General features: G+C 39.6%; 1 protein-coding gene across 3 annotated transcripts in view; it reads left to right on the forward strand.

The window, feature by feature from the left end:
- The window catches only part of cacna1ha (calcium channel, voltage-dependent, T type, alpha 1H subunit a), a 150,741-nt gene that overhangs the window by 106,636 nt on the left and 29,649 nt on the right, over positions 1-14,456 (forward strand). For all 3 annotated transcript variants that reach the window (XM_017306279.1, XM_008416667.2, XM_008416668.2), the window contains exons 11-19: positions 790-956; positions 1,112-1,306; positions 5,928-6,079; positions 6,204-6,389; positions 7,921-8,038; positions 9,448-9,603; positions 10,205-10,292; positions 10,404-10,687; positions 11,763-12,134. In XM_017306279.1, coding sequence (XP_017161768.1) covers positions 790-956; positions 1,112-1,306; positions 5,928-6,079; positions 6,204-6,389; positions 7,921-8,038; positions 9,448-9,603; positions 10,205-10,292; positions 10,404-10,687; positions 11,763-12,134 — 1,718 coding nt within the window. The remainder of the gene's footprint in view (positions 1-789; positions 957-1,111; positions 1,307-5,927; positions 6,080-6,203; positions 6,390-7,920; positions 8,039-9,447; positions 9,604-10,204; positions 10,293-10,403; positions 10,688-11,762; positions 12,135-14,456) is intronic.

Genomic DNA, 14,456 nt, shown 5'->3' on the forward strand with positions numbered 1-14,456 from the left:
GACAGAAGGCTTGTTATTTGAAATTTCTTAACCCTTGTGTGGCCTTAAGAGACGGGGGTCATTTAGACCCCACGGTTTTGTACTCTGTGGTCTGGCAGGGTCTCACTGACTCTGTGTGAGCTTTTATATAGCAGGAGGGTCATAAGATACAGGAGGGGTGGGGACAAAAAAAAAGTCCTCATTAAGGTGCTTACTTAGGCTGACTGCACCCAATAATCAAAAGACAACATTTACAAGGAAAGGACTAAAAGAACAATATCAAGGGTTGTGAAGCTCATGTTGCAACCTGGTCACAATCAAACAAGCAGCAAGAAAGTCAAATAGTTGAATTTTCAACTCCAGTTTTAAGATTTTAAACGGGGCTGTACTGCTTGCTTCAAAACTTTTGATAGCAGTAAAACAAGCAACATTTCACTTCAAGATTTTATCATTCGCTCTGAGGATACTGGCATCCACTTTCCCTTCCACAACTGCTGATTAATGGGTGGTTGTGGAATAAAGCCTACTAATGCCACAGAATATATATATATATATAGATGTCCATAAAGGCCACTTGTGCCAAAAATAATAAAAGTCAGCATATTTTATTATTTTATTTTGCTAACTTTAAGTACCAAATAGACTGTTTAACCTTCAAAATGTAAATTAGATTTTTTTAAACAGCTATTGCCAGCAGTACTCATAATGCAAGTATAAATAACTAAAAATCCAAAGAGCCCACAGGATGAAAACAGCCATAAATATTCCTTCGGCAGAGTTCTGACCATTCCTATCACTTCCTATCTAAAGGTCGCCAGAGGCTGTTGATCCAGCTGGCAGGCGTCRTGCCCAGCCCTCTGCTTTTGGAGCTACTTAGCTGCCCTCTGTGTGCCCGCAGCCTTGAGACCCTGGAACTGGAACTAGGAGACCTGGAGGGGGGCAAAGGAGAGGCTGATGGACTCCGCGACTTCCAGCAGGTCAGGATTAGGTGTCAATACTGTCGGGAACGTAGTAAACTCAGATAACGTGTTGGTTTGTTCCTAGCATGTAAGCTTTGAGCATCGTTTCATGTATTTTTAAAGGATTGGTAATCACTGAATATTGATTACGTCATGAAACGTCTTCCTTTCAGGGGGGCGATCTACCTGGAATCAGAAGTCTGTTCCGACGCCGGGGGGTTGTTGCGTGCAGGAACGGAGCTGTCCAGGCCTGGAGAGACTTCAGGGAAAAGTTGAGGAGAATAGTGGAAAGTAAATACTTCAACCGGGGGATTATGATCGCCATCCTCGTCAATACCCTCAGCATGGGAATAGAGTACCACGAACAGGTGAGATTCACAATGTGTGTCTGCGCGATGTATTGTCTGTAAGTATTGTTTGGAGCATAAAACCAGGGTCACTAAACCATGACAAGAGTTCAACTTTATTTGTATGCGTGGAACAAAAATGCCGACCAAAGTGCTTGACGGCAAGTTACCAAAAGAAAAGAGGAAAAAAATAAAAGAAAAAAATAAAAGAACACATCAGAAAGTTTTTAAATGTTTCTTTTCATATAAACAACCATGGAGTACAGATGTGTCTTAGATGAGTCTTAAAATCAAAACAAACTAATATAGCACTTGTTCTCATACGTAAAAACACCCTGACATGAGTTAGGTGTCAGGTTCCTGGCTTGTGTTGTATTTTTTTTTTATTCTTTCTGGCTGACGCTTGGATTGTAGGGGTCCTCGGATGTGATTCACGCCGGGTTTTTTTGTTTTGTTTATTTCCCTCCTCTTCGCTGTCCTCGCCTCAGTCTCCTTCAGTTTTCTCTCACGGCAAAATGTGTGCACTTTTGTCTTTGTGATGTAAACATGGGGAAAGACTGGGAGAGCCGTTGCCTTTTTAGGGCAATACTACATCCATGTAAACACACTGAAGTGTTATTTATGAGCTCCTTCTCACTGTAGCACCCATCTACCTCCATTTGTGACACCTAGCCAATTCTTTTTCAGCCTGACAGTGTAAATCTGTCCATAGAGGCTCTATGAATGTAGGAGACCTTGAACTGATGGCGTGCCCAGTTAGTGTGTTTTGATTGTGTATATTAGACTGATTCAAACTTGGAGGTAGACTTGTTTTTATGTTTTTTTTTTCACTGTAAGTCAATACTGCGTAAGCTTTTTTCAAAGCTAATAAACTTGCCATTTTCAATGTAAGAAGTTCCCTTTAGTGAGAAATTATCAAATTAAAAAAATTCACAGTGGAGTTTATTTTATTTTGTTTTCCACAGGTAGGGCACATTAAATTGCATCCTAATCCTAACATCAGTTGCCCCTAATGGCTCGCCACAGTAAGAATATTTTATTCTTACACAAATTGTTTTAATTTGTTCTTCTGTTAACATTTTTTGCTCTATGCGGTACCTGGGATGCTGCCAGAAGTTGTGGACTTCATGGATTTTGTAACCAAATGTTGTTTGCCAGCCTAACACACAGCTTTTATTAGTAGATTTCATCGAACTAACTAAGCAACTAAAGAGTTACTTCCTCTCTTACTTCAAAATGAAAGTCTCAAACATTGATAGAGGGTGGTAAGCTTTACCTATGACTCATATTAACCTTGTTTTGCCAGACAAAGTAAATCTTTCCAGAGGCAGACGTTACTTTAAAATGTCAGACATTACTTGTGTGCTCAAATGTAGTGTCTTCAATTTACATCACTTCTAGTAAGTGTCATATTGATACCAAATATGTAATTTTATTGTCAATAAGTCTGATTTGTTGAGGGATACAGTCTATTGTGATGGTATTGATAATGTAATTATATTGGGATTAAATCCAAAGGAAAACATCAAAAAGAACCAGAAAAAAATATTAGATAACTGACTTGATATGAATTGTTGTTTCTGTCTTAGACTGATGTGCCTCTTTGTGTTTGTCCCATAAGCCAAAATACATAATCAACATCACAACTCTTTGCTTTGCAACAAAAGCCGGATGTGTGGGTTTGAATCTCTCCTTTTGTTCTGATTTTCATCTTTATATCCAAAAAGCAAGGTCAAATTCAGAGCTGTTTAAGATGATTAAAATTCAAAATCTAACCTCTTGTGCATTGGTAACAATGTTGTGTTTAGACGCACCGTTGTGTATGAAAGTGCTTGTCTAATAAAGACAGTTTAGAATCATTACCTCTGAGGGAACATAGTACTAAATGAAATGATGCTGATGTTAAAATAATAGCACAATCACTAAATCCTGCTTTTCTGATCCTTAAACTATCCCAGTGTTGCTTTTTGTGCAGTGTTGTCTTTTTACCAGGCCAGGGGGTGGAAATGAGTTTTGCCCAAATAGTTCTGGATCATAAAAAAAATTATAATAAATAATCAGCAAAACAACTCAAGCATTGACGTGTCATTATCTTCAGCTCACATGTTTGTGCCTTTTCAGCTGTTTTGCATTGGTTTGACCTACTTTGTGAGTCATAGTGTTGCCACTGAATGGACTGTAAAGTGTCATTGAAAGATGAATATACATAAGCCCACTCAAACTGCTATTTGGAGTGGGGGGTTTTAGTATTTTACTACCAAGAAAACCAGCAGTCCTCATGGATTCAGTTGGTACTGTCATTTATGTGTAATTTAACACACAAGTAAAAAAAAAAAACAAAGAAAAAAATGAAAGAAAAAGTATTTCTTTGGCATTAAGCTGAGGCTGCTGCACAGTGGCGCAGTTGGTAGAGCTGTTGCCTTGCAGCAAGAAGGTTCTGGGTTCGATTCCCGGCCTGGGGTCTTTCTGCATGGAGTTTGCATGTTCTCCCTGTGCGTGCGTGGGTTTTCTCCGGGTACTCCGGTTTCCTCCCACAGTCCAAAAACATGGCTGTCAGGTTAATTGGCCTCTCCAAATTGCCCCTAGGTGTGAGTGTGTGTGTGCATGGTTGTGTGTCCTGTGTGTCTCTGTGTTGCCCTGCGACAGACTGGCGACCTGTCCAGGGTGACCCCGCCTCTCGCCCGAAACGTTAGCTGGAGATGGGCACCAGCAACCCTCCCGACCCCACTGAGGGAAAAAGGGTGCAAGAAAATGGATGGATGGATGGATTAAGCTGAGGCTGTGTTGCTGTTGCTGAGGTTCTACAGTTCACAACAATAATAATATTACCGCCACATTTTATTTGTCTGGACTTTTAATAAAACTGAGACACTTTTCAAGGAGAAAGCAATTATATAACATGAGCATGAATAAAAGCATTACCACTAATGACAAGTGAAACACAGACACAGATTCAAATGTTACTGTATGTGGAAGCTCTGATATTAAAAATCTGTCTGATCCATTCAAAGAAACGGCCAACATGTTAACTTTCTGGCCAGGCCACCCAGACTCCTGGCCAGATACATTTATGTGCCTTTTGCAGCAAGACGGAGTGACTGCAGAGGCGACTAAAGACACATTAGCGAGAAACTTCAGAACCATTCGAAGAGCCTATAGACGGTTTAAAGCGAAACAGGCTTCACCTTGAGTGTTCGTCTTCTTCTTGGAACTAGTGCTCGACCTGTATCCGTTTAATATGGCCTATCTTTGTTTTTGAGTGGCAGAATCTGCAGGGGAATCAAAAATTGCCTGATGTAAAAGTGAGGGGAAATGTCCTTCTCTGTCCTGACCCTAAAATTATGGTTATGCTAATGTGTCACGTTCCCGTTTCTGAAACCAGTTCGATTTTGTGTTGCCGTTCGCCATCAGTGATGCTGCACTCTGCAGCACACAATTCGTAACGCTGCTCGATTCCACGCAGCTTATGAAGAATCCAGATGTAAAACCAGTTAATCATATTGCATATATATTTTCAGGGTGATGGAGAAACAGAATTACCCATGGGACTAAAAGGGTAATTCGGATCTGTCATAATAGGATTTTTGTAAATTAATCCCTTCCGCTTTAGTCTTAAACATTTTCCTTCTCCTTTTCTGTCTCCACTGGTCTGGACTCGGCATCGCCAAGCGCAAGGACCAGAGTTTGTTGATCCCCACATGAAAAGAAACGCAATATCTTTTAACGAGTCTTCCTTGCATGACATGAGATGATTTATTTATTCTTTTTTTTTTTTTTTTTTTTTGGGGGGGGGGATCTCAGGCTTCAGGGCTTCACCCACTTTGAGGCAGAAAGCAGAGTTTAAGAATTTATGATTTATAATTAAGAAAGATTCAGTCATATGGGGATCATAATTATTCATTACATGTAAATCTTTGCGACTGCATAAAGCTCGTTGCCTAGAGCCGATGATACTGTCCAGCTGAAAAACTGGCAGCAAAATATAAGAAGCAAAAAAGATCAAAATGATGCAACTGAAATTTCTGCAGAAGTGGGTTCTTAAAAATATATTTGTAGAGTTTGAACTGTTTTTACTGCTTGCAATGTTGAATGTGCTTGCATTTTTTATATGTCCAAATGAACCTTCCTGTCCTGAATATATTTCCAAATATAAAACAAAGAGGTTAATATCTCAGTGTTTTTCTTGTGTGCATGAGGGCTTTTTCCTAAGGCAAAAGTGTAAACAAATTTGTTACACTACTTACGAGAACCTATTCAAAAACCTTTACTCAACCCACACACGGTTCCATAATGCATTTAGCTGAGTCAAAAATTGCTGAATTTTTCATAAAAGAATTGAATACATCCTTTATGAGGGGCAGAAGGAGGCTCAGTCAACTCTTTTCTGGATCATTGACCATACTGTGAGGTGAGTGCAGTAAATCAACAGTGATGTATCGGTGCGGCTGGAACTCTCCGATTGATGTGGCCTGACCGCAGCTCTGAACTTGATTGATAATTTCTCTGTTCAGATCACAAGGAGCCAAAAGAGTTTTAGAGTTCAACGATAAGAGAGTATTTATTCGTTTTTTGTCTGTTTAATTTTTTTTTCCTCTCGTCTCTGCTTTTCACTTTTAATCTCTCTCTTTCTTTCTCCCTCCAGCCCGATGAATTGACTGATGTGTTGGAGATTAGCAACATTGTTTTCACCAGCATGTTTGTGCTGGAGATGGGCTTCATGCTGCTGGCTTTTGGGTTGTTTGGATACATCAGAAACCCTTACAACATCTTTGACAGCATTATCGTCATCATAAGGTAATGTTACTCCATAACAATTTTCTAATCTTGATTTTTACAGATTTTTAAAAGCATTCACTTGTTCATTTCACAGACGAGTTGTTGTTTTTTTCTTTTTGTTTGTTTTGTTTATGTTTGTCAGTGTGTGGGAGATAATAGGTCAATCGGACGGAGGGTTGTCGGTCCTGCGGACGTTTCGCCTGTTGCGAGTCCTGAAGCTCGTACGCTTTCTGCCGGCCCTGAGGAGGCAGCTGGTGGTGCTGATGAAGACCATGGACAACGTGGCCACCTTCTGCATGCTGCTGATGCTCTTCATCTTCACTTTCAGGTGCAGAAACGGGGAAATCTGCTGCCCCTCCTGTTTGTTTGTCCATGAATTGTTGCCGTTGCTTTCATCCTGTAAACACATTGAGACACGGACAAGTTTGCTAGCATGATTTCATACAGAAAGTATGAAGTACAAATTTATGACGGTTTATACAAGAACAAATTGAGACATACAAATTTTTGTATTTAAACAAAATCACTTATGGGTAACCATGATATTTTACCTCACACACCTTTAGCCAGAAGGATAACATAATCCTCTATCATTTCACACAATTACAGCATACAGTTGCACATTGCACTTTTCAGATAACTGGTTCTCAAATTTATTATAACAAATACCAATCGACTATAGAGCAGCTTATTCAGACAGACTCAATGAAACCGTTGGACAACTTGACATATTTTTATTTATTTTTTCAATTTACTGTGGCATGTCACAGAAAACACTTCAAGATCCAAGATGATTCACACACACACACACGCGCACACACACACACGCACACACACACACACACACACGCACACACACACACACGCACACACACACACACACAGTGCCTAAACATCCTTTGAGGAACATATTGAAAGACTTTGAGGAACATATTGAAAGATTGTTGGAATGGGTGTCGTTATTTCCAGACAGCACGGTCCCTGAACACCTCAATTAGGAAATTCCACTGGTTTTGAATGAGTACATTGGTAAGTTTGTTTCAATATCATTCCCAGATCCAAGATTTGAACATCTGTGGTAAATAAAACAGAGTTTAAGCAGCCACCATCATCCTTGTGAACTATTATAATACACAACTAATATGCTTGCAAACAGTAATGCCTGAGATTGTCATTGTAAAACTGAAGGTAGCCTAAATATGATCAAGTCGAGAAGAATGACAAAATTGCTAAAAAGCTATAAAATCTCAACCGTCTACAGCTGAATTAGCTCGCAGAGTATGCACAGTCTGTCTGAGTCTGGTCTGACACAGATGACATTATTTATGTTAAAGTCTTAGAAGATTTTAGAAGATCCATATTTTACGCTTGTGATGGTAGGACAAAAAATAAAATTTTGTCTGGAATCTATCCATAACAACCAGTCAGTAAGCGGGATGACTGCTTTAGAGAGTCAGTGACCCTCAGCATGCCATCTTTTGCTCCAGTTCTCTAACCAAGTGAGGCTTAAAGAGTTTTTTAAGAATCCAACTCATTCTGTTTGGACAAGATGAACACGGATCCTTATCCAGGCTAGTGACATGTGGCCAAGAGGTTTTCTGCATCACATCATTACCATGAGGAAACTGAAAGTTATAGATTATAAATGGGAAGTTTCTAAAAACTCTGGTCAAGTGTTTTAAGCGAACTTAAGGGGTATTAACAATTGTTCCACCATGTATTTTAACATCTTTAGTGTGAGATCACTCAAAAAAAGATACATTTATTTTGATTGGATTCCTTTATTTTAGCGGTGCCATCAACATTGTCTGCTCCTGTGCATTCAGAGGGTCTTTAATGCATATCTTGTGTTTCCGCAGTATACTCGGCATGCATCTCTTTGGATGTAAATTCAGTCAAAGAATGGAGAACGGGGACACCATTCCTGATCGCAAAAACTTTGACTCTCTTCTCTGGGCCATTGTCACTGTATTCCAGGTGAGTTTTTCTATTTCCCTTGTGTTTACTCCCCTGTTTTAGGCAATTTTTTTCTGAATTTCATTCTTAACATAACATTGTAGATAATGACACCAGCTTCAGCCAGGATCTTCACAAGATATTTAAATTTTTGTTCTCCATTGGTGTAAAATGACATCTGAACTTTCTTTCCCAATTTGTAATCTAAGTGTTTGTAGCTTCTTGGTTTGTATGATTTAATGAAAAGTTATTTTTCTCACTTTACTGGTAAATAGAAATAATTTTGGATCTGATCTAATCAAGAACCCTTTAGTCTTGATTTATTGTCAGTGAGGGGAAAATGTCTTTTTTTATAGGGTATTTACATGTCTATCTTTAGTTATGCATTACCCAATTGGCTAGTTATCTTGATCTCTCTTTAAAATAATCCTCAAACATTGCACTGAGTTTTTCCTAATCTCAAAGAAATGGAAATAGCTAAATAAATCAGCACAGTGTTTGCACAGTAAACACACAAGAAATACAGTAGGAACATTGTGTGTCCTTCCTTTGTTTTACTTAGGCATCCCAGATCAAATCACATGTCAATACAACTCCAAAGGGTCTTTATATGCATGTGAAATTGCCCCAAGCCTGCTGTGAAATGCAAAAACTGTATCTAATTGCATGCGGCATCTATCCCTCACCATGATTTCTATTTTTTGCTCCACCTCCCCGCGGAGACATTGTTCAATTGCTCCAGATCCATTTTTCTGTTTCCGCACGGGATGCATCAGCAGAAGGGTGGAACGCACATTGCAGTGGACTCTCTTTGGTGCTGAAGAGGCATTTTATCCACCGCCAACTGTCATTTGAGAAAGTTCCTCTCGCTTCGTACTTTGTACACTTTTACTATAGTTATCAAGGTGTGCGAGCAGAAAAAAAACCCCACACAGATCTGTGCAGAGCTGCGTATCATAGTTCACAGAAGCTGCACAGAGGGACTCTGCCTTTTTGCCCAGAGTGGTAAATGAGTAGGCAGAGCCAGCCTACATGAATGCTGTGTGCAGATTTGGACTCTTCCGTCAGTCATGTTTATCCGACTGCAGGCACAGAAAGACAGACGTTTACATCCAGCTGCTTCCACTATTGGACGCAACTTGCAGTCCAATAGGTTCCTTAAATTAGATTATTGTTCTGATGCAAGTAGCTCGTTACTGGGCTTTATAAAGCATATAATCGATTTATGTGCTGTTTAACACATCGGCTCATGCTGCTTTTTTTCTTCTTCAACTCTCTACTCCTTGCCTTTTAGTTACACGTCTTCAAAACCTCCCAGTCCTTCTTCTGTCCTCTTTTATTTCTGCTGTCATCCATCTCTTCTCCTCCAGTTCATGCCTAAATCTCTGTCTGTGTTTTTTTTTTGTTTGTTTTTTTAATCCACATTCCAGATCCTTACTCAGGAGGACTGGAACGTGGTGCTGTACAACGGCATGGCTTCTACCTCTCCATGGGCGGCTCTCTACTTTGTTGCTCTCATGACGTTTGGCAATTATGTGCTCTTCAATTTATTGGTCGCCATCTTAGTCGAAGGCTTCCAGGCTGAGGTGAGAATGACTCTATTGTTTTTTACGACTGTATTGATGGGCTGAACTGTATTTCACTGATCACTGTCTAAAATGCACAGATTAGCACCGTGGGTTAGCCCCTACTTCTCGCGACCTGCATTAAAATGCAGGAAATTAAGTTCTGGAGTGAGATAAAATAGCATAACCCTCACTGTATAATCTAGTTTATTGTTAGAAGAAGATACCTTCTGCACACATGGATTACAATAATATAAATTATGTTCAGGGTGCAACTGATGCATAATTTATCATTTATCTGGTGCTTTTCCATTCTGTCATGTCTGGAGTTTGTTGTTTTTTTTTTTTTGTTGTAGTGTCAGGGTTAATCCAAAAACGCATTGCTTCCATATTTTGTGGCTATTTATTTCTTTATTCTATTTTATTTTTTGTAGATTTCTACAATAGTAATCTGATTTGGCCCTGTTTCTTACACTGGATAGAAAAAAAACATAAAACCAACTGTTGTTCCTGTCAAAAGACAATAGGCCCTGGATTTTTCTACAATATAGTGAAAATCAAAAATCCGAGTCAGCAACTCGCACATGGGTTCATTTTCTATGTACATAATTGTGTCTTTTAGGGTGATGCCAATCGATCAGAGTCAGAYGATGAAAAGAAATCCGACAATTTTGACGAGGACGACAAAGTTGAACAACTCAGAGACACGGGTAGATAAAATAAAATCCCAAAACATTCTAATCATCAGGCACTTTATTTTCTTGTAGCTGCTTGATTTGATATAAGTATTCGACTGATAATCTAGTAATCTTTATCCATAGAGCTTAAGATGTACTCTCTGATGATGACAGCCAATGGTCACATTGACCCTCGTGGCACTATGGCTCCTCCCATAATAATGCACACAGCCGCCACTCCCATGCCAACGCCGAAGAGCTCCCTTGGGCCCGAGTCTGTCTTAGAGGAGGAGCTCATGTACAGAGAAGGGATAACTCAGCATGGAGAAGCTGGACTGGGTGTTTCTGAGACGGGTAGCGGCCGCGCGGAGTCTCGGCGTGGAAGCTCAGCGTCCATGGACCCAGCAGCCTATGACCAGCATTCCTTAGTAAGTAATTTCAACACTTTCACTGATGTTACGGGAATATAAAATAATTTTAATGGAACATAAAGGTTCACAACAACAAAGAACAGTTAACATTTCAATTGGGTATTTAGCCATCATGCCAGATCTCTTGAAATGTTCCACCATTCACTGCTTTCATAGTGGCGGTTAGATGTTTTCTAGCCGTAAATATCCCTGATGGGTAACTAACACTGAGACCTGGCGGCTGCACAGGGCATCGACCATGAAAGGGTGGAGACGAACCATGTCAGCTATGTCGGCAAATTGGTCCCTACAGCATATAAGAGACACTGAATTCCCATCATTTAAGTTCCCTCCTTTGTTTCTGCACGTTAGTTTTTTACTTTAAAACATGAAGACTTGTGCTACTCTTGGATAACTTTTCTTCTGGAGTCACTGTAATTTATTGAAAATATATTTTAAGCCTTGAAAACATCAATGTTTGAGAGTTTTGAACAATTTTGCAGTAAAAGTCTGAACCTGTAGTGTTTTTAATTTTTTTTTTTTTACTGTTAAATATTGTACTGCAGGGTGTCGCGGTCATTAGGCCTCTGATCTCAGCAATATTTCCAGTACGGTGTTTCAACACAAGACTCGACTCAAGAGACTTTCATCTAATGCAGTCTAAAACTATGAGGAACAATGCCTCTTTCTGCTTTTTTTTGGCCGTTGCAAAGCTGGATTTTTTTTTTTTTTTTTAATTAGCTTTCCTTCACAGCTGACTGACCACTTGTGACAACATGGGGGCCTAACACTTCTGGTGCTTAGCACTGTTGGGGAAAACTCTTAATTTTGTTTTGAGGTTAAATCACAGCTGAGATAGAAATTTAATATGCTTCTCCACTGTACACTTGACAATAATATTATTGTCTCAATGGATAATGAAAACATATTCAACCAAACGTTTTAAGTATTTGTGATGCAACAGTTGCAACAACAACTCTACTTGTAATGTTTTCAGAACGGTATGCAAATTTTGATTGCTACCGTCAAGGGTCTTATTTTAGAAAATTCCGGATCTAAATACTTAGCCCTTTCTCCTCCCCACCACCCACAGGCTCTCTCAAGCCCTGGACGGCGCTCACCTCTCCCTCTCCGTGGTTCCATCAGCTCATGGGGAAGCCGCCGCTCCAGCTGGAACAGTCTAGGGAGGGCGCCGAGCCTCAAAAGGCGAGACACCAGCGGAGAGAGGGAAAGTTTGCTGTCCGGAGAAGGCGGCGAGGAGGAAGAGTGCCAAGAACAACAAGAGGAAGCTGGGGTAAACAGCAGAGTGAAGCCGGAGTCCCTGGAACCGCTGCAGGCTTCTTCTCTCTGCCCTACCATAATAGCAGAGTATGGCGACTGCAATGGGAGGACTGTGACATACGACCCAAACGGAAACTCGGACCCCAAAGACGACTTCACGTCAGAGGATGACTTAGACGAAGATGTAAGTTATCATGACTCCCCTGCTTATAATGTATATATTTGGAAATCAGCAGTAAGATTTGAGCAATTTTCAAAGGTCTTACCTCTGGCCCCAACTCTTTATTTACTTATTTGCAGTTAAGTGCACATTTCCAAATCTGATTCCAAATCTCAAGGTGAACACAGACCTAACATTAGTGAAAAGGTTTGACATTGTCAAGTTTTCAGAAAATCTAATTCAACAGTTTCTGATTGTGGAGGAGGAGATTATTTAGGTTTGTCATCCAGATGTAATTAAGTGACTCTTCTGGGTACCAAAGTTTTTCTACACATGTGAGGCTGGTGGTGTGACAGCTGGGGCTTGTCTACAATTTGGCCTTTCATCATTGTTCATTTGGGGGTTAAAACATATGAAGCCTTTTAAAAGTGTGAAATTTGTTCTAGTTTTGTCACGAGAAAAAAAAATCTTCTTTATTTGTAACAGCTTTTAAAAATAATGAACCGTTTACCTGCATTTCACAATTATGCACTACTTGTAACTATCGTGTATCTCTAGCACATTTATATTAAGGTGGTGGTTGTATGACAAATGGGTGTGTAAATGTATTTCAAGAGAAAATGTCCTGTAGTCTGGAGTATAAAGGAAGCAATTAGAGAGCTGGAGTGACCCAGTTAAACTCTAAATGAATATTATAGAATGGATCGGGACTTTATGGCGTATTTGCATCAATCTGTAACCCCAAATAATAATAATCCTGAAAGACTGCGGTTAAAAAAAAGTAGGAGCAAGATTTGCAGGTTTAGAAGTCTATAGATTATACCTAAAAGCCAATATTTCATGAACCTCCCTCTGCGTTTTGTCCTGGTGAGTAGTATCAGTATATAATGTTATAGGCTGTTCTTTTCACAGGCTGCAATTTCCTGAATGTAAGATCTATAGCGGTTTAGATGACTTGTTTTTCTTTCACCACACCCACACTTCTCCACTTTTATTTTGCCTTCTAACCCTTTTCTCTCGATCTCTTTTGATTCGCTCTGCAATGTGTGTGTGTGTGTGTTTATGATGCAACGTCTAGAGGGACGCTAATTGTCATGCTTTAATCGATTGACTTGGGCGATAATTGTTTTCTCACTCAGTTGAAAGCGGTCGAAAACATTTGTGCAGGTCTGCTCGCGTGTTGAGGTTCTGTTTACTCCCTGGGTGGTTTCATGTGACCTGTGTTGTGACATTGCTCAGGTTTTTTTTTCTTTCTTTTTTTTAATTTTTTTTATTGCCTCCAAATTGAGTTCATAATGCTATGAAATTCAGCGAAACAAAAGGCCTCTCCCCCCTGGGTACGCACTGAATGCAGTGTATTAGAGGCAGCATATAGATGTACGGGTGTGGTTCTGTGTGGATTGTTTTAATCTGTGCATAAGATGCGGCTAAGTGAGACGTGAACAGGATGTTCTCGGCGAGCGTCAGTGTCAGAGACGTCAGATCTCGGCTCCAAGAACATCTAAGCGGCAGGTCCCTTTCTTTTTTTTTTATCTGCACGCTCACTAGAGCACGCACACACACAAATGGAAGACACTCTCAGATGTACACATGCTCACATAAGTGCCTGTGTGCCCAAAAAGCAGAGTCTGGGAGGCTTGACTCTGGGCTGTTTTTAATTAGAATCCTAAAGCACAAGAAGCTGTGGACCTAAGCTTTCTTCTGTTTGTTTTACTGCAAACTTTAATGAGTTCTGCTCTGAGCTTCTGCACTTGCTGAGTTGGGAGTCCACCTGTTACGGTCCAATTATCTCCACCTTATTATGCAAGGAGACACATGTTTATTGTTCCCCTATAGACGTAAATGTGGACCGGCTAACATCAGCTGCACTTCGCAACAAGCTCAAGACATGAGTTTGTTTCTTAAATGGGTATATTTTATGTCGTCTTTGCTGGAGCGACTTTACTCCGTATCACAGGACCCAGAGTTCATAACAACATTTGGAAAAAAAAACAAAAAAACATTTTGTTTTTGTGAGCGTTGTTCTTAACGCAAAGTCCTTATTGAATTGTATGAGTCTGGATTCATACGTTTCACAGTTTTAAAAATGTATACCTTCAAATATGTTTTTGGTGATGTAGACAACTTAAACACTGTTTAAAAAAAAAGTAAGAGTAGCTCATTAATCTGTTTAGGAAATGTACGTAGAGTTGTCAAAATTTAAGAATCAATGCCAAAATAATCAAAAGTTAAGAACCAATCTCTAATGTAATCAAGAATTAATCAAGAATTATTTATATTACCCATTGTTGTTTGTTTGCTACTGATATACTGTAAAAAAGGTTTATATATAGGTTTATATATATA

This window comes from Poecilia reticulata, linkage group LG8 (assembly GCF_000633615.1).
Source record: "Poecilia reticulata strain Guanapo linkage group LG8, Guppy_female_1.0+MT, whole genome shotgun sequence".
Classification (NCBI taxonomy): domain Eukaryota; kingdom Metazoa; phylum Chordata; class Actinopteri; order Cyprinodontiformes; family Poeciliidae; genus Poecilia; species Poecilia reticulata.